Here is a 20,667-nt window from a genome sequence, read left to right as displayed (position 1 = left end):
TCCACTGACCAGCCAAGCAATTGTTCTGGAAAAGAATCAAACTAAGGGAGTCCAAGAGAGGTTTGGTTACAAAAAGGTAAAGCATGACAATTATGTGACAGGGTGGGGAAATTAAACAGCTGAAGTTGATACCTTAACCTTGAGAACAATTTACTTGTATGCTACTGAAGCAGTGCTTAGAAAAATGTATTTTGACATCTTACTCACTTGCAATAAGGTCTTAGGAATTTGTGCACTGAATATTAAGTGAATTCCAGAAGCCAGAGCTTCTGCCTACAGGTAAAAGGCACTTTTATTCTCTATGTTCAGCAACTTCCTTGTTTTCTTTTAAGGAGTTCTACACTATTAAGCAGTATATGACAAATGTCGGTTGCACATTGGCACTTCAGAATTACAGAACAAAGAAAACGTCTTTCGCAAGGTAAGTCAGATATGTCTGTAGCTATGGAGGAAGGAGATGCTGTCAGGCAGGTAACTACAGCAAAGTACCATCTGTCCCTACCATCTTACCTGCATGAACTATTACCATCAACTTTCTTTACTGTTAGTTTAAGAGTCCTTTACAACAGCAGCCAGCAGGCCGAACAAGAAAAGACAGAAAAAAATCAGACAGGAGCAAAAGAAAGATAGAGGCAGAAAGGTCAAGTTTATGAGAGGGGGAAAAGTTACAAATCATACATTTATTTTCAAAAGCAAAAGAATGATAATGTACAGACTTAAAATGGAGAAGCTGACTTCTAGGGATACTACTTTGTCACACGTGTGATATGAGCTGTTTAGACCAACCAGAATTGGTAGTCACCTTTCTATATTTAATAGTCGTCAGCAATTCAATTACAAACCTAATCTTATTTACTTTTTAGTGATGGGAGTCACAACATTAACTTTATTTTAAATGAGGGATTTGGTTCATATTTATCCAGCACTAACCATGGTAATTAAATTCCACTGATGTTTTTGCACACAGATTTTATAACACATATGAAATTAAAATATTAAAACACACATGAATGGATGTTAACATAAGCTAGCAGCCACAAAGGCAAAGGTAGCAATACAACAATGGAGTCAGAGGGTCAAGGAAGAACTGGTGCCTCACAATTGCATTAAAAAAGCAGAAATAGAAATATTTCTAATCTGAAGATGTTCTTACCCTTCTTTAAGAAGTATGGGTTGCTCTATACTCTTGTGGTCTCTCCTTCCAGAAGATGAAATCAAATCTAGGAACTTGAAAATGGAGAAAGTGTGCAGATAAAGTAATTCAGCAACATAAGCCAGAATTTACTGTTTCATACAAATATTATTGCGATAGCATAAAAAAAAAAAACCAAAAAAACAAAAACAAAAAAAACTACAGCACATAATGTGGGAATCTGCAAAGGTTTCCTGGCCTGCAAATTAAAAACAACAAATGGAAGAATGTTCCTAACCGCAAAATGTACACACATGTACTCTTATCTCTTCTTTATGCTTTTGCTTGATTACTCACCATCCTTTATTTCCTCTTGGACCGGACTGTGCTCAGTACAGTTTGCAGGGAACACAGAATGTGCACATATATTAATATGTAAGCTATAGCAAACTGACTTTTATACATTGATTTTTAGGAACACCAATTCTAACAGTAAGTACATAACGTTTATGATTCTAAATATCAGCTTCAATAACCTAATAAAATAGTCTATGGATTGACTTATATTTACTTACATTCTTTACTGCATCTGCATATTTTTGTTCATTAAAATAGTCATAAAAAATAGCCATGTAGGACTCCTTGAAGCTGGCCTGAAATGGAACCAACAGTCAATACATCATATGGTACTATCCATAACTACAGTGCCAACAGCAGAAGAAAATAAGAGTGAAACAATCACCATTTTTCACTATATTCAAAAAGAAAAAGAGTTTGAAGCTACTCTCAAGCTGCTTGGATGCACATTCTGTACTTCTCAGGAACCTCTTAGGCCAGTGGTTTTCAATCTTTTTTCATTTGCAGACCCCTAAAAAACTTTGAATGGAGGTGTGGAGCCCTTTGAATTGTAAGTGTGGGTATTCACATATTTTTTTTTATTGTCATCTTTCACAGACCATAGGTTGAAGATCACCATCTTAGACAAAAGTAAGCTATACTACTGCAAAAGTCCAAGTTAGCATTCCAAATGCTGACTTAATTCACTCTATTTACTATTTGCATTCTGTACAAGCTTCAAATCTTCTTTCTGATCATGTTCCCAAAATAAACAGGCAAAACTACCAGAAACCCTGGGATCTGATGGGATAAAGGGATTTGTAAACCTCTAAAATTCTCATAAAAGGTTGTTCAGTGAATCCAGACTAGTCAGGAATGACTGAAAAGCCAACACCTGATAACTATTTGATTACTAGTGGAGAGATGTCCATAGCAAAACCACCATCCACTATCACCACTAACTGGCATAACTGGATAGACATGCAAAGTACACTAGCTTTCACCATTAGTGATGGTTTCTTGAGCTTAGAATTTAAATATACCACTGAGGCAGTGCAGAAAATCCAGCAGAACAACTACTTAGTGCTATACCTTGTTTTCCAAGGGCTAATAACCTTAAACACTACATTTTCCCCAAAAATATTTGAAGGAAAGGCTCAGAATAAGACTCTGCTCTAGGAATATATGACTTTTTATTTATTAACACATAGTTCATATGAAAATAACCGTAGTTTTTGCCATCAGTTAATAAATAAGTAGGTTAAGTCATGTCTAGCCCACAGGTGCTAAACCTCCAGCCTCCAGGCCAAATGCAGCCTGTGGAGCTCTCTACGGGTCAGGAAATTTGGCAGTTGAGAACGATAGTAATTAATATTGTGACCCCTATCTACTGCCAAATCCCAAGCCCCATACAGACCCTGCCCAGCACAGCCATGCTCCCTTCCCTGCCATGCCTGGTTGGGACCACACCTCTTCCCTTCTCCCCCACCACCCCCGGCCCCTAAGAACCTGGATTGGGCCTGGCTGTTCTTGTCCCTCTGCACACAGGCAGATGGGTCCCTGCAGCACCCACTCCAGCCATCAGATTGGATCCACCAGGCAGAAACCTGCCCACTAAAGGACTGGGTACTGCTCAGCCAGCCCATTAGCCAAAAAAGTCAAGCATCACTGCTCTAGCCTTACTGAATACCAGCTTGTTCAGGTTCAGCCCTATACAATCACTCCAAATGTTTAATTGCAACAATGATGCAACCATTTGCTTAAAGGAAAAAAAAGGAAATGAATATAGACTTTCATCAATAACCATAACTCAGAGAGAAACTGAAACACTTACAGATTTAGATTTGGATAAACTGCCCAGTGTTTGTATGGTCTTAGAGATGAGCGTCAAAGTCCTAGAGGTCTGAGGATCCTATGAAGGGGAGAATAGTGGTATTTAAGACAAAGGACAGAAAAAACCCCACACTCAGGATAGTTTCTATTCCTCTTAAATAAATATTAACATAAATTTAAAGATGCGCCAATGCACACTCTTCATATCATACAGATGCTTCACAGCCCTTGGATCTTCTGAAGAGCTGGTAAGTTTCCATACCTCGAAGTGAACATTTAGAACCGATTGCTTTGGGTTTGTTTTTTTTTTACAAAAACAGTAAAAATTAAGGATTCTGGGATTTCATTTTCAAAGCATCTCAGAATGCTTTTGAAATAATCCAATATTGAGGGCAGAGGTCATTAGGTGTGCGAGTCAGGCAGAACATGTGGTATGGTAGCACCTTTAGAGACTGACGGGTTCAGAGAAGCATGAGTTCTCATAGGGAACCTACTTTGGTAAATGCTACTCTCTAAGGTGCCACCCAGTACTGCCTAATTCAATACTGATGTAGGACAACTGAAAATTGTTGTGGAGCTACCCTCTCAGCAGCAGCTGAGAATTAATTAGGCATACTGTAGACCATGCTTAAATTAAGAGAAAGAGTCTGGCCACAGGGCTGTGTGCTAATATCCAGCCCATGCACAAACTGTGATGTAACTTATTAAATGGAGGGGGAGAGTTGTGCATAAAAATGAAGTACATTTTATTTATAAGGCAACTAACATGTTGAAACCCCTGTTTTGGCACAACCAAGCAAAGAATGAAGCAGTACAATTTCAGCTTGTGTAGCACTTGACAGAACGGTGACCCCTTCATTTCACACATGAATCTTTTGCTTGCCAGAGCTTAACACCAGCAAAAAAACACAACCTTGCATATGTTACAGGACCCTGAACCTGCTGGCTAACAGGAAGAAGCTAAACAGTGCCTAAGGGCTAGTTTATAGTAAGAAGCTTCTTCCAAAGTAGGTTCCCAAAAAACATAAGCTAAGCCACAAAAACCCCACTCTTCCATTGGTGCATCTGTGTCCACATAGTGAAGTTGCCAGTGGGTACGTCTACACATGTGCCTGACTTCATAGTTGTTACTGCGCAGTCATTTAGTACTTGCTTTAGCTTGCCTTAGTACTAAATGATTATGTAGTAACTAAACAAAAACCTCATTTCAAACTCCAAGCTTTTCACATAAGCTTTTCACCTATCCAGTCACCCAACATAATCTACTCATATGCAAAACAAATATATAACAAACTTCTAGACTATATCAAGCTGTTCCTCCTGAAGGCTGTAAATAAGCAATTAATAGAATACATGGCAGAGGCTCTTCCTATGGCAAATGGTCTACATAAATACCTAGATAAGTAAATACAGTACTTACTGGATGGTGTGGTGTAAGTTGAAAGAGATTTGGGGAAAGAATTGCAGGAGCAAAGAACCTCAGGAAAATAAAGCTGCTAACAGCTGTGTACCTTACATCTAGGTCACCTACAACAGAGACAATCCTACTCATTATCTCAATAGATAATTTACAGAGAACTTTCAGTGTTAATGTCAGAAATGCCTTCAGATAGCTAGTATGTACATATCTATCTATTTATTCATAAATTATGGGATAAACAGGTAAAGGAGGACATTTGGAGTCAAATATCAGCTGTTGATAAAGCAATGAAAGAAACCAAGGTGAAGGCTACCTCCCTATATGAGAATGCAGGATTTATGACATGGATTGTCTATGGAAAACCAGTCTCCTTGTGCAGGAAAGTCATATTGAAATGTGATATCTGAATTAATCAGCCAAAGTATATGGATAATTTTCATAGATCATAAGCAGTTCAGTGCAGAGACTGCCTCTCAATAATAATGTGGGGCACTTAGCACAAACTTAATAATAGTGTACTGAATGGATAAAGAGCATAATATGATGATCAATGAAATGTTGTTGAAGATTTTTCTATTCCAAAAGTTACTATGTAAAAATAGCACACTTATGCAAAGGATCTGCTCTTTGTACACATGCAGTCAGATTTGTCTACTTTAGTGAAAAAAATAAAGGGGTTTGGCTTTATGTTGTGTTTGCTCCTGCAGAGGGAAGAGTGGAATAGATTCCATTTCTTTTTGCGTCTCATCAACAAAATTTACTGAGCTACAGCTGTGCAAATCTACTGTTGGGCTTGTACTGTCAGGAATTTAAAATTTGGCTTTTATTACAGGTTCATGTAGGAATAGAAAAGAATGCAGCTGAAGTGTCAGATTTTATGAGTTTCCAGAACTAGCTGTTTCAAAATTATTTGTCCCTGAAAACAGCTGCTACACAAGTACGCATCACTACTGGCCATTTTACCACATCATGTTTCAGAGCAGAACAACACTGAAGGAAGAATTGGTACATCATTAAAAGTCTTGCTATTTGTACATTGAGGAAAATACCTTACGGCTGCAGGCACCCTAAATGGCATCAAGTGTGAAATGTATTTTTAATCACTTCCACCTGTGACAGTAAATAACAATTCTTGAAAATCATCTAAAGTAAAGTTTGAAAAGCTAGACTGAAACTCACCTTGAAAACGTTTGGCAGCTGATTCTCTCAGTGAAAAGAAAATATCACACATCACCGTAGGACAGCTTACACCAGATTTCGTAATAACAGTAAAAATGCGGTCAACGTACTGCCTCAGATTTTCCTGAAACAGTGAACATGTGCATTAAACTGATTTTTTTTAAATGAATTGTTTTCCTTCCATAAAAAGCAAGGCTACTCCATTTTTCTAATGGCATATGCATTTTTTTTTGGTAACAGAAGACAGACCAATCTGAAGTGGATACGCTCCTTGATCAGGCATACCACAAAGTAGAGGGCTGAAAGTACAGTGTTATTACTACTCACAAATGTGGATATCAAGTAAAACTGTATTCTGAAAAGCATGTAATTTTATTTTACAAAATCATAATTATTTTGCTGGAACCATTGGTTAAGGGGTCCATTCTTCTACTGTTACACTGCACATCCATTTAGTCAAGTGGTATACCAACAAGCTATGTACTTCTTTGCTTGTTTTACATTTTATAAATATCGCATCTTAGAATATCACAACTGCTATAACAGTCATAGGAGAAGCACTCACAACACAGCCCTGTCAGATTCTAACGGATCTGCAAATCCTGCTACATACCCATAATCAACAATCTCAGACAGGACACAAGACATGGAAGAAAAAAAAGATTTCAGCGCTGCATCTTATATCTAACAATGGAGCTGATATACAATACACTCACATGCATTTCTATCAGATTAAAAGTGTCCAGTGTTAACCAAAGTATGAAAGCCTCCCTGGCAACTCCAAATGTTTGAGGACCCCAGTGAGAAAGAACATCAACTATCACATGCCTACCCTGTTATTTTCCAAATTTTCACCATCTTTTAATTTCACAGGATCAATTTCACAAGGCTTATGGACCTGGCAGATCTAAAATAAAACACATAATGAACAATTAATATATTAGTTTATCCTCTGAAGGTAAAAATCCTGTAACAGATGACTTAAAAAGGTAGTTATCTTGGGTAAAGAGCAGTATCCAAACTTTATATTAGATTTTTTTTTCTTTTGGTAAAACATCACATGTAAGCCATTTATTATTTTTAATTTTTCCAAACTGTTCCATTATATTTTTTCTGCAATATTTTTTTTACATCTAACATGAAGGAGGTTTTTCTTCAACCCCTCCCAATTCATTTAAGAAAACACATCATGCACCAAAGAGAAAGTATTGTAAAACAGTCTTAGGGAAAATATTTCTTGATGTGACATCACAGTTAACAGCTGAACTAAGAAAGTGCTAAATCATTTACAAGGAAGTATGTGGTCCAAATTGTGTTTAATTACAGCAATGGAAGAAACTGCCATATTGGACTGGAGAGATAATAGCACACTGCCACACTGCAAGCTGTCACATATGCAGTAATCTAGGATTAATCATATTCATTTAAAACTACAGGATGACATGTGTTCTTCATGGATTTCCGGCTACTTTCTGATGTGAAGTTTTGACTTTTGTAGGTTTTTATTTTGCTTTTTTTCCCTCTCAGAACATAAGCAGTGGGTTTTATAAGACAGGAAACTTGTTTTTAGACCTAGTTCAAACGAATTTTTGTTGTCTGTCTTTAAAGCTAGTCGACTGTTCATGAACTTGGTGAATCACTGGATAAGTAAATGCTGCAACGCTTTCATGTAAAAACATGAACACTAGCCTGATAAAGCAATTTTAAAATGGCAAGAAGCAAACAATACCTGCTCCTAGAAGACCTCTGAGGCTGAAATTTTATCAAACAAACTTTCTTGCTCTTACCTCATCTATAATTGGCTTTAGTGTAACTTGAAGATAATGCATCCCTGCCAGCTTCATTGTCTCATCAATGCACTTGGAAGTTAATGAATTTCCTCTGAAAATGGTGTTTGGGTCTCTGGAAAGGAACAATTTTCTATAATTTAGTCTGTCTGTAACAAAACAACCAGTGAATGGAAATAAAAGCAGCAATGAAAGGTGATTAATAGCTGTTTTTCTTTTTAATGAGCAAGTGTATATTCCTTTGACTGTGGCCTAAAGGCTGCCATTAAATGCATTATGTTTGGTATAATCCCACATTGGAACGGGAGGGAGGAGTGGAGGCAATCAACATGAGATTGTCAGGGACAGATTTTGTCAACACTTCTTTATTTGTATTAAGATAGTTTGAAAAAGCCCTATTGCACTGCATATACACATGTAAAGACACAGACTCTGCCCAAAAGGGTCTTATAATCCAAATGAAAAAAAAATTGCATGGGGGAAGAATATCTGTGTTGTCATGCACGACCTGCCAGCTTTTCCCACACAAAAGTATTTGTGGGGCTAGGGAATAATCAGTCTGAATGATGTAAGTGACCTTTTGTAGCTAAACTACACTCATCCTATGATTTGCCTATTGTCTGCTACATATACCATAATTCCCATGGGGGTGGGACCTTATGACTCATGTAGAATCCCATTACCTTTCATAAAAATTATTGATGAAGTTTCCTTTACAGGTCTGGATACATAAAAAGAGCAGAGGATTGGCTATGTTTGTTAACCTAGTTGCACAGCTGCAGTACACTGGCTTGGCGCACCAGGTCCAAAGACAAGCATCTTCACCTTTTAAGTCAAACTTACTGTTAAAAAAAATGATTATGGAAGACTTCCTGGACATGGGAGAAAGCAATTGTTACATTAAATCAATATTTACATAGACATAACTACATTTGTCTTTTGGGGCTGCTTTCTACACCTTCCCTTTGTGGCTTCTTAGCACCTGCTCTGCTTTGTAGAGGCCTTATTACAACCCTTTTGATATATTGCTTGCAACACTGATATACAGCCTGGTCACCTGGGGTTGAATCATGAATAGTGAAGGAAGCCATAAATACCACTCCCAAACCTGTGAACAATTTTTGTGAGGCTCTTTGCTCAACTGTTTTTTTCCCAACAAGACTTGTCAACCCTCCCAAAGTAGCAGGTTTTTATTATACACAGGAACTAGAACATTCCCCTTAAAAAAAAAATAATACAGTAGTTCACAACACTATGTGCATTCAAACAATTCAGCAAGAAACCACTAAAACTTCCACTTCAAAAGCATGATTTTCATTCTGTTGTTTCTTGAGTTTCTTTTTTTGCACTTGGACTTCGGAGAATGCAAATAATTTCAGGTCAATTTTCTGCACTCTATTATTTGCAAAGGCAATTTAAACCAATTATGTATTTGCACATCCAACTACTTCTTCTACATCTTAATTACTTAAACGATACCTGCGTGTGACATGCAAAATAGGGCCTGTAGTCTCTTGCTTACTCTCTCACACACAATAACACGTCTATTCAGCTTCTGATACGTTACTGTAATAGCAACCATTTATAGAAAGGAAGTTTATGATGAGCTACTTTTCCAACTTAATTGTTCAGGGGTTTTGTTTTGTTTTTTTGTTAGTTTTGAAAATGAATGCTCCGTCTGCCTCTTGAACAGGTAAATGACAGATTGAGAAAAGCAAACTTCCTCAGTGTCCATACATTGGTACCTCAAACCCACCCACAGCTTGGAAGGACTACACCTACAGGAGAGAGAGTATTTCAGTCTCTGGCTTCTCTGAAATGTCTGCTCACTCAAAATCTTAACTTTGTACTGTCTGTGGTGATTACTACCTTAAATCAGAATCTCCAAGGCAATGGATCAAGACCATCTGCTGTCTGTACAAAAGCAACCATCAAAGAGCTATAACTTCTTCTCAGAGGCTAGAGATAGAAATTACACATAAACAGGTAGAAGTGATCAGAAATTGGTTCAAATCTGTAACACAACAGAAGTTCAGTGCACATAAACCACTTTCAAACTGGCAAAAACGAGTTTAAGATAAACTTGGATGGATGTACTATCAGACTTCATGGATTTAGTTGAAATTGGTTTACTGAACTTCTGTCCCAGGTCCCTTTCAGATTCAAGTGAACTCAGTCCCCCAGCATCCCAGGATGCTTTGCACCTCCCCTGTAAGCCCCTCCACTCCCTTGCAAGGTGCGCAGGCTAGTCTTGGCCCAACCTGTCTGCTCCAGCCCAGCAGGGAGGCATGCTCTAGCATCCTGTGACTTCTGGCCTGGGCCACTGCAGGCACATGACTGCATTTCTGGAAACAAAAGTTAATACGTGTTCACTTGCTTATCGGTTCAGTCTATGTAGCTCAGACAAACCTGCAAAGATTGAACTGATTAAGCCTTGGTCTTTCTGACCATCTGTACATAGGTATAATCTACATGGTCTGGATATTACATACTACCATGAAAATCTAGCAGCAGACCATTATTCAAGATAGGAATTCAGAAGTGACTGGTAAAAAAGAGTGAACCTATTTTCCACAAGTGCCACAATCAACTTAGTCCTTTGCTGCTCAGTCCTCCATTTGGAAAAATGAATGCCCCAAGATGCCTTAAATTTCAGTATCGATATGATTAGAGAGAAAATGGCTTTTGTTCCTCGTACAAAGTTCAGCAAATACTTTTATTCTGAAAGAGACGGTTCTTTAAAATCCTGCAAAGCTGAACTGATTTTATGTGAACTGCTGAGAACACTGTAGGAAAACAAGGTTCTTTGGGTAGATGTGATATCTAAATAGTTGGAAAAATTGTTCTTTGCATGCTTTTGGGCACAAACGCCCTCCTTCAGGCATAGGAAAAGTCTGTTGGTGTTTGTGTACTTTCTTGGGTAGAATAGAAGCCAAAATGCAAAATACAGATCTGTGGAAATGCAAATGCGTGTCAGTGAGGTTCAAAGGGAATGGGAAACAATAAGTGTGAAAAGGCATTTGGAGGGAGGGAGAGGGAAAGGGGAGAAGGAGATAAAATGTAGCTGGTAAAATGCAGACAGGTTACCTGGGTTTATCAGATTGCAGGCAGGTTATAATGTGCCCACAGTGTGCCATAAGCACCAACAGATTTTCCTTATGCCTGAAGAAGGGTGTTTGTGCCTGAAAGCTTGCAAAGAACAATTTGTCTAACTATTTAGTTGGTCTAATAAAAGACATCGCATCTACCCAAAGAACCTTTTGAGAGGTTAAAAACCCTAAGCTTTTTGAGAGAGTTATCCTGGCACATGTCCGCGAGGGGCCAGCAGGGGGGATTATGCTTAGGGGCAACCAGCATGGGTTCATTAGAGGCAGGTCCTGTCAGACCAACCTGGTGGCCTTCTATGACCAGGTCACAAAATCCTTAGATGCAGGGGTAGCAGTGGAAGTAGTCTTTCTGGACTTCAGGAAGGCCTTCGACACTGTCTCTCACCCCATTCTCATTAAAAAACTAGGGGACTGTGGCGTTGACACCTACACAGTTAAATGGGTCGCTAACTGGCTGGAGGGCCACACCCAGAGAGTGGTGGTGGACGGGTCTTATTCGACCTGGAGGCATGTGGGCAGTGGGGTCCCCCAGGGCTCGGTCCTTGGGCCCGCACTGTTCAACATCTTTATCAGTGACTTGGACAAGGGTGTAAAAAGCACCCCGCTCAAATTCGCAGACGACACTAAGATGTGGGGAGAAGTGGGCACGCTAGAAGGGAGGAACAGGCTGCAACCGGACCTAGACAGGTTACAGGGGTGGGCAGATGAGAACAGGATGGGTTTCCACACTGACAAGTGCAATGTACAGCACCTGGAGAGGAAGAACCAGCAGCATATCTACAGGCTGGGGAACTTCCTTCTCATCAGGGCAGAGGCAGAAAAGGATCTTGAAGTCATTATTGATGCCAAAATGAACATGGGCCGACAGTGTGGGGACACGGTCAGGAAGGCTAACCATACCTTGTCATGCATCCATAGGTGCATCTCAGCAGGTCCAAGGAGGTGATCCTCCCCCTCGATGTGACACTGGTCAGGCCACAGTTGGAGTACTGCGTCCAGTTTTGGGCGCTACACTTCAGGAGGTATGTGGACAACATGGAGAGGGTCCAAAGGAGGGCCCCCCGCGTGATCGGGGTCAGCAGGGCAGGTCCTACGAAGAGAGGTTGAGGGACCTGAACCTGTTCAGCCTCCATAAGAGACGGCTGAGGGGGCATCTAGCGGCCTGTTACAAACTAGTCAGGGGGGAACCAGCAGGCATTGGGAGAGTCCCTGTTCCCCCGAGCACTACCAGGAGTGACAAAAAATAACGGTCACAAGCTGGCAGATTGTAGATTTAGGCTAGCTATCAGGAGGCGCTACTTCACAGTCAGGGCGGCTAGGATCTGGAACCAACTTTCAAGGGATGTGGTGCTGGCTCCTACCCTGGGGGTCTTTAAAAGGAGGATGGATGAACACCTCGCCAGGGTCATTTGACCCCAGCATTCTTTCCTGTTTGACTTGATAATCTGCTCTGGTCCCTTCTGACCCTACCAACTATGAAACCTTGTCTGCCTATGTCCTTAGACCAGCACAGCTACAACCAACAACACAGAACACTGCAGGATTTCAGAATTATTATTATTGCCAAGTCAGGGACCAAGACCTCAAAGGTGAGATGCTGTACATGCACTGGACAAAGTGATGGTTCTTCCTCCATAGAGCCTACAAGCTAAAAGTAAGTGACCTAACAGATGTCCAGTCTTTGACATAAGCATCATGGAAAAGGAAAGTTCTAAGAAGTAGCATGAGGTACCTTTGCAGGGGATTACAGGAAGTTCTAGTGACACTTTAACTAACCTGGTTCTTTAAGGCAGGAGTCATCTTTTTGTTACAGCTGCACATAATTATACAAAGTGCCCCAGGTTCTTGACTAGGGCCTGTAACTACTACTACTACAATGCAAATAATAAATAATGAAAGTTTTTTAAATGCTTTCATAAACAGAGTGAATTCTGGCAGCAAGTAGTATTTTACTGTGTGCACGCAATATTAATATGCCATTTGTTTGTACTTACTGAGTCCTCTTCACTTCAGCATTTGCAATTGCACTGATGAAAGGTACTATTCTGCCATAGTGTAAAAAAAGCCTGACCAAGGGTATGGCTGCTTCCTGTTTTTCTCTGCAAACTTCACCCAACACATGTGCAGCAGATGCTGAAACAGGCTGAACAGTGGAGAAAAACAAAAACTTTGTGACGTGTTTCAATAACTACCATCCCTTATTGACAAACTTCCTTTTTCACAAACTCCTTAATAGAGCCATACATATTAATGGCAGTAACCAGTTACATAAATATATCTGAGAGAGAGAGGACTACATGTTAATTTTCAGTTACTTTTTGTTGTAAGTTTTGATCACAAGAGGGCAGCAATTTAAAAATTACAATACAGTCCCTTTTTTTCCCCTATCTCTATTGTTAGTTCATTTCCCTGACTATCACAGCTGCTTGTGAAATACTAAGGATTAAATCTAAATCTTTGTCTACATTTTAACTGCTGTCAAATGAAAGAGTTTTCTCTTGGAAAAGATGAACTAGTATAACTGCTAAAAATATTTTGTACCATTTGAACAGAAATGTGGCTGAGTCCATTCAACATTTTAAAAATTAGTATGAAAAAACCCACACAAAATAAGAATTCCTATATATATATATATATATATATATATATATATATATATATATATATATATACACACACACATATATACACACACACACACACACGCAAACATGTTCCTTCACAGTTAATGAAACTAGTCATTTGAACACAAGTTTATTCTGCCTTTTCAAATGTCGAATTAGAAAAAGCTCTACAGAGCAAGTGGGCTCATAATCACTGTTACTACTGGGTGTGTCTTTACTTACCATCAGTGCATGAAGGTGATCTTTTTCTGTCTGGACCAAAAACAAGCATGAAAACTACACAGCTTTGAATCTCTTGTGGCAAAACAAGCAGTGGGAATGCTGTAAATTCACTTATGATACCCACAATTGTAAAATAAGAAATATTTATGGGTCTTTGAGGGCAAATAGGTAAAATAGCATGCAGCAATGAGCAAAGTTTACCTCAACATCTGCAGATTTTAACAGGAGGTCTCTAAGTGGGTTGTAATAGTCTGAGGAAAACACATGATCTTCAGTGTAAACCACATTTAACCTTAAGGAACCAAGATCATCAGTTTTCAGTGACTTGTTGCCATTGTCTCTGGGCTGCAGAAAATACCTGACAAACAAAATAAAAAGTTTCTCTTGAAACAGAAAATATATGTTTAAATGCTATAGATGTATATACATACATATATACATATACATAATCTATTGTAGAGAACACACATGGCATTCCTAAAAGTAGTGACTTTTTGAAGTTCTGAATTAGGTTTCCCACAAAGATCCCCAGGTAATTTTACAGAAAGATCTGATCACAAAGTTTCACAGACAATATTAAATCTGATATAGCAATAAAAAGAAGTCTCTGCTGCTGAATACAGTGCATAACATCATTAAATTCAGTACATTAAAATTCTCCCCTGGTTTATATACATGTACACAATCCCAAGCCAAAATCTCAAATCATACCGTCAAACCTATGCATTATGTGTTTCTGTCTTGATAGCTGAAAATTTTGGCTTGGGCATTTCTTTTTTTGAAACCAGAAGAAAATATGAACACAAATTAAATTTACTGTATTGCAATAGTAATTTTTTTTAGTACACAGACAGCATGTGCTTTACTAGAAACAGTTCAGTTTCTATTCTCCATAAAGTAAAGCAAATATAAAGTACCATGCTTCATATGAGCTGGATTGCCGGAGGAATTTTAAAGGAAGTCTCAGTTCTCCTAGGAACTCATCTCCAAACTTCAAGTTACTGGCATTCCAAAGATCAACTCTGTTATAAAACAAAATCAATAATTAACAACCTCATATCCTGAAACTAAGGGGAAAAACAGCTGTTAGCCATTTCATATAGATACGTATTTTTCCAACAACTCTCAGGAGACTAAAAAATAATTCTAAAGCACACTATGCCAGTTTCCAAGGAGCCAGAGATGACCTTAGACTTCTGGAGTCTGTTAATTCATCACCATGAAAACCAATATATAGAGACCTACAATAGCTTTTCCTCATCCATTTTGCTTACATCACGTTTTACACTTGCAAAAGCAGAAGACTCTTCTAGTTCACAGGTGTAGCCTCATTTTGCCAAGGTGTCAGAAACCATAGCTCTGGAATTAAGCTCCAAAATCAGACTACTGATTTCTTTGTGCCCAAGGCACATTTTTGGTGTCTTTAACTGGCTTACCCTAGTTTAAATACACTATGTGCTTGACCTGGCATTTATTCAGACTCAGCTTTTGGGCCTTAAAAAAAGGTATCCATACTAGCCACTATAAATGCCCTGCACAGATATGTGAATCTCCCATTGAATATAAGAGTTCAATCTGACATCAAAATGCTCATCCTGAAATATAGGCAAGCACCTAGTCAGCAACCTGTCATGTCAGTAGTTACCAGGCATTTGTTAATTTAAACTCTAAGCCAGGAGTACTCAACCTTTGGCCTGCTGCCTTGTGTCATTTGCCCTGTGGGATTCCTCATGGGTCTGGAAATTTGGCAGCAGGGGAGCGGTAGCACTTCCACTGCCAACTTTCTAGTCCCATGGGGAGTCCTGGGCCCTGTGCACTGGATCTGGCACCTGATCCCAGCACACAGGGTTGGGCAGGGGCAGCACAAGGACCTGGTAGCCTGATCCTGGAATTCTGGGGAAGGAGTGGGCAGTACCCCCAGAGGCCCCAGTCCCAGGGCCCCAGCCTGGTACACAGGGGTGAGGCCAGGCCTCCAGGATCCAATTCTGGTGCACTGGGGCAGGAAGGGGTGATGCAGGACCCCCTAGGACTGAATCCCATGACATTTAGGGGGGAAGAGGAGGTGCCAGGCCCCTGGAGACCAATTCTGACATCAGGGGGCAGTGCTGGGGCCCATGCACGAGCCCCTCCCCACTCATTGGCCTGCAGGGCCAAAAGGTTGAGCACCATTGCTCTAAACAGTTGGGACTCTTGTGCTTTTAGTTTCATCATGGATCTCAATTTCAATAACTGTACCGTTTTAGCAGATACAGGTTGATATTTCAATGTAAGAAGGTGACAGAGCCTACATGTGTGAACACATCAAGCATGGTGCCACCTGCAAGCCTTCAAGCTGTTGATATCAGTACTTACAAGTAGCATCAATAATCCCCAACCATCAGCTTGAAAAAGTGAGTGGAATAGAGCGCAGATACAACAGCATTGCCCACCTTGAAAAGCAACCTCGCTTAGTGAGATTAAACCAACCAGTAAGCCATGGATAGTCACACAATGAATCATCAAAAGCCTATACATCTTTCATGTCTATTTCCTTATCTTTGAGGAAACATTTGTCTGCATTTCCCCAAACCTAGAAGAATGTGCTTCATTTTTGGTAAACTCTGATACAAGAGAAGAACAATACATTTAATATGTGGGAAAAGCACATTTTAAATAATGAGGAGGTAGAGTTTTAAGTTTCCGCTGGATGTTGCCAAGGCACAGAAATGATGGGACTGGATCATTTTGGCACTCTAGCTCCAACAGGAACTAGTACTAGACTCAGATTATAAAATTGGAAGCTGCAGTAACAGGTGTCATAGACAAATATCCGCCACCTTTCATATGGGGGAAGGTTTCTTCTTAGTATTCGGCAGTTTGTGGTTAGAACATCTTGAAGTATAAGGGCCAATGTTCCTTTAAAAGGTTTATCCTACCTAGAATCATGCCTTTATGTCTCACACTCCATGTATTTATTTTTTATTAGTGATTAACCATCCTTTCCCTCTGCAAGCTCTTTTGGAGCAGTTACTAGCTTTTGAGTGCCTACTAGAGTTCACTGACATTTTCCTAGTTCAATATTTTGAGAAAATTGTTGATAGTATGGGGGGAAAAATAAAATTTTTTTAACTTAATTTGTTTTCCTCCTTTCACTTCTTGAGCAAGTTTACTCTTGGCACAATGGGGCTCTGAATGAGCTCAGCATGACTTCAGTGGTATCATTAAATACTAATACAAAATGGCCAAAAACAAGTTAAGGAAGGGACTTATTCAGCTTTGCAGGGGCTAATTCACTGTTTATAGTCCAAAGCTTGATTTTACAATTTTTTTGCAGCAACTGACTTTTCCTTTTGTTCCTACTCTATGTGAATGCTAGGAAAATGCTCTCCATTACTAAAACTTTCAAATATGATACACCACACGTTTTTATGGGGAAAGCAGGCACTAAGTGTAGTTGCTGCAAATTAGCTTGCTCAAAACGGAGGAGATCCTGCAAGAGTGGATGTCCAACAGTAAAACTAAACAGTCGACAAGCCTTAATTTTAGCACATGCAACAATTTTAAACTTTGCCTTTGGACACGTGCGTAGAGAATGAAAGATACTTTACACACAACAATCAAAGAAATCGACTCTATGTGCTTCACATTTATTGGCTCAATGTTTAAAAAACACAACAACACATCAAGTAACAGCTTAAATTTTGCACTGTATTTTGAGGGCCACGCTTCTACAAGAATGTCCCTTTCTTCACAGTGAAAATACGAGGTGTGTGGGTGAAATCATATGTGAAAAGAACATCTGGTACTAATGTAATTATATACCCTAGTCGGCAACTTCCTACACCCACTCTAAATTAGAACTTTTTCATATAGTTAGAAATAATATATAGCAGGAACTCAAATTCATAGCAGGAACTCAAATTCAGACAGAGACCAGAGAAGGGAAGATTTCACAAAATGTTTAGGTAAACGTAAGCTACATGATCTATCCAGGGTATGCTGAGAGAAGACATCAATGGCAAACTAAACCAAGGACTGAAGAGACTCAAGGGGGTGTGAAGGAGAGGCTAAAACAAAAGCGTTCTGTCCTGCAAGGGGAAAAAACTTAAGAAGGAGTTTGCCCATCCAGAACTAACCCTTTATCTGCTTTCATTATTTTTTTAAATGTTGATTTTTTTGCCAGATGTTTCATAAATCTCTCCACAAAGTATTTCTTCCTCTTCCTCAGAGCTTATGAATGGTCATGTGTTGGTCTTCAGAACAGTAAAAAGAATCTTTTTAACCACTGTCACATACACAATATTAATGCAAACACACATTTGTTCAGAAATCATGCTAAAGTAAAAACTACATACATTATATGCAGCTTAGTCGTAAGAAACAAAGGTCACTAAAAATAAACTGAAATATACAAAACAATGCAATGATACACATAGGGTCAGATTAACACATAGGCATTACAGGCTGAAGACTTGAGACCCAGTTTCCAGAGTCATAGGGCACGTCCACATGTGCAGGCACGTGTGCTTGCAGCAGCTCAAATAGGAGCAGGACAAATTTGAGCCATGAATTTTTGCCTCAGGGCACGGGCCCAGACATGCACTTTGGTGTAGGGCATGTTAGGTCACTTGGGGCAAAATAACCCTGCCCAGATCCTTCTGGATCTGCAGCCAGGGGGAGCTAGAGCCTGGGGCCAACACCGGTGCTGGCCCCAGCAGTATAAACACCTGCTCTGGCAAGCAGCTCAGGGCTACTTCCTCTCAGGGGCTTCTCGGGGGTCTCCTGCCCCTTCTGCAGGCAGAGGGAGACCCTGACACACATGGCAACCTCCTCCTGGCCCTGACCAAGTAGGCCCTGTATATGAACAGAAAGGAGGCTCTAGCCAGGAAGGTGCCTGGGGACCGCAGGGCTGCTTTCCTCTCGCTTGGTCGTGCACGTTTCTAGGCAGAGCAAAATGGGCAGTGTCCACCGGTTCCTTGGATGACTGGTGGATGCGGCCTGGGGGGCTCTGCTCTGTGTCCCCCTCTGGAAAACTAAGTTTCACATTTTTACCCTTTGACCCCCACGTCACTCCTATCCTGTTTTTTCCCTTAGCTGTCCCACAAAACCAGTTGTTCCTTTCATCCATTAGCCCATGGAAAGGAGCTACTAGTTAGTTGGGTGAGCCTTAGGGACCACGATCAGTGAATAGACAGATATACAGGAGCTTCTGGGGCCTGGCCAATTGGTATCTGGGGACACTGCCCCTTGTGCCAGCTGGACTGCTGAAGCAGCCTTAACTGAGAGTTCCCTGCATCCTCAACCCACTGCAGCAGTCTGCCGGGGGTGGGGGGCCTGCTGCCTGGCAATGACCTGCTGCCACCTGCAACAGCATGCCGCCCCAAGGCTGCGCACTTGCCAGACTTGGATGGGGACTGCATGGCCACAGCAGAGGCAATCTAAACCTCTGGGCCAGATGCCACTGGCTGCACAGGTGGCCTTTGTGTGGCACTACCGCCATGTGTGCCGCTGCCCTGCCATCTAGGCAGCTATTGCCTGGAAGATGTTCTCAGTGTGGTGGCCTTCTTTGAACTGTCAAAGCATGTCCTCCTGGCCCCAAGTGGCCAGGAGGTCAGCCACCTCCAGCTGGGTTCCAGGTGCCAGCGCTGAGCAGGCTCCTCTCCCTGGGTTCTGCCACTTGCCTCACTAGCAGGAATTCTGGTGTTCCCCCCCAAAACCTACATTCTTCCACAATTAAAACAAAAGACCACTATATATGAAAGAGAGGCTGGGGGGATCGCTCAGTTGGGCAATGTTTTATTGATAAATGTACAACTTTAAAGCAATTTGGAAGCCTATCAGTGTCTCTGTCATCATAATAAAATACACTCTAAATGTTTTGATGTTTGTTTTTGTTTTTTATCATAGAACAGTTAGAGCTTCTCCTGACTCCTTCATTAACCAGGATGTGGGGACAGCTGCCCCTGTAACCACAGCTCCTGCCAGCAGTTTCTGATCCTGTCTGGCAGCTGGGCACAATGAGTGTGAAGGGGGGATGTGGGGTTTGCAGGATGGGTGTGGGAAAGGGTGGGGGGGGATGTGGGGTGCCTGGGGTGTGCAAGTAGGTGTGAGGGATTGTGGGGGGACTGTGGGTGTGGGGGGGACTATATGGGGGACTGCTCAGGAAATGTGGGTCCCCTGCCCCAACAGGAAATGGCTCCCCCACAGAGCACATGGACTGCCCCCTCCCAAAGGGCCACAGTCCCCCTTGTAGGGACCATAGCTTCCCCTCCCACCAGGCCAGGGCCCTCCCCTGCAGGGCCCAAAGCTTCCCCCGCTATGGCCCCAGCCCCCCCACATGGCCCACAGCTCACCAGGAGCAGCAGCAGCTGTTGGGGTGTTTGGGGCCTCCTGGCACTGCCCCTCCGTGCAGTGCAGGGCAGCACAGCTCAGCCCCAGCAGCCTGACACCCGGTGCTGCCTGTGCCATATTCATAGAATATAGGCTGAAAGGGACCTAGGAAGATCATTAGGTCCAGCTCCGCTGCACCAAGCAGGAAAGACAACTGGGGTCAAGTGACCCCAGCAAGGTAACCATCCGGTCTCCTCTTAAACATCTCTAGGGTAGGCAATTGTGCCACCTCTGGAGGGAGCTTATTCCAGTCTGGACACCCTAGCTGTGAAGTTTTTCCTAATGGTGAGCCTGAAATGGTCTTCCAGGAGTTTGTGACCACTGCTCCTGCTTTCCCCAAGGGTGTCCTGGTGAACAGTTGTTCACTGAGCCCTTGATGTAGTGGTAAGCTGCTACCAAGTCCCCTCTTAGCCTTCTTTTGTTCAGGCTGAAGAGTCCCAGGTCAGTCTTACCGCATATGGCTTGCTGTGCAAATCTCTGATCATATGGGTGGCCCTTCTCCGGACTCTCGAGCTTTTCCACATCTTCATTGAAGTGCAGTGCCCAGAACTGGACACAGTACTCCACCTGTGGTCTCATAAATGCCGAGCAGAGCAGAAGAATGACTTCCTTGGTTTTGCTGGAGATGCACTGATTGATGCATGCCAGAGTATTTTTT

At 41.2% G+C, this 20,667-nt stretch overlaps 1 protein-coding gene across 2 annotated transcripts in view; it reads right to left on the bottom strand.

Moving 5' to 3' along the window:
• Positions 1-20,667, bottom strand: part of RASA3 (RAS p21 protein activator 3) — a 211,317-nt gene that overhangs the window by 17,782 nt on the left and 172,868 nt on the right. For both annotated transcript variants that reach the window (XM_014600460.3, XM_006272479.4), the window contains exons 9-18: positions 14,558-14,662; positions 13,842-13,998; positions 12,789-12,937; positions 7,688-7,802; positions 6,733-6,807; positions 5,901-6,024; positions 4,722-4,828; positions 3,303-3,380; positions 1,708-1,785; positions 1,154-1,227 (exon numbers count right to left, since the gene is read on the bottom strand). In XM_014600460.3, coding sequence (XP_014455946.1) covers positions 1,154-1,227; positions 1,708-1,785; positions 3,303-3,380; positions 4,722-4,828; positions 5,901-6,024; positions 6,733-6,807; positions 7,688-7,802; positions 12,789-12,937; positions 13,842-13,998; positions 14,558-14,662 — 1,062 coding nt within the window. The remainder of the gene's footprint in view (positions 1-1,153; positions 1,228-1,707; positions 1,786-3,302; positions 3,381-4,721; positions 4,829-5,900; positions 6,025-6,732; positions 6,808-7,687; positions 7,803-12,788; positions 12,938-13,841; positions 13,999-14,557; positions 14,663-20,667) is intronic.

Source organism: Alligator mississippiensis, chromosome 1 (assembly GCF_030867095.1).
Source record: "Alligator mississippiensis isolate rAllMis1 chromosome 1, rAllMis1, whole genome shotgun sequence".
Taxonomy (NCBI): Eukaryota; Metazoa; Chordata; order Crocodylia; family Alligatoridae; genus Alligator; species Alligator mississippiensis.
Note: the sequence above shows the minus strand (reverse complement) of the source record. Positions and strands in the feature narration are given on the sequence as shown.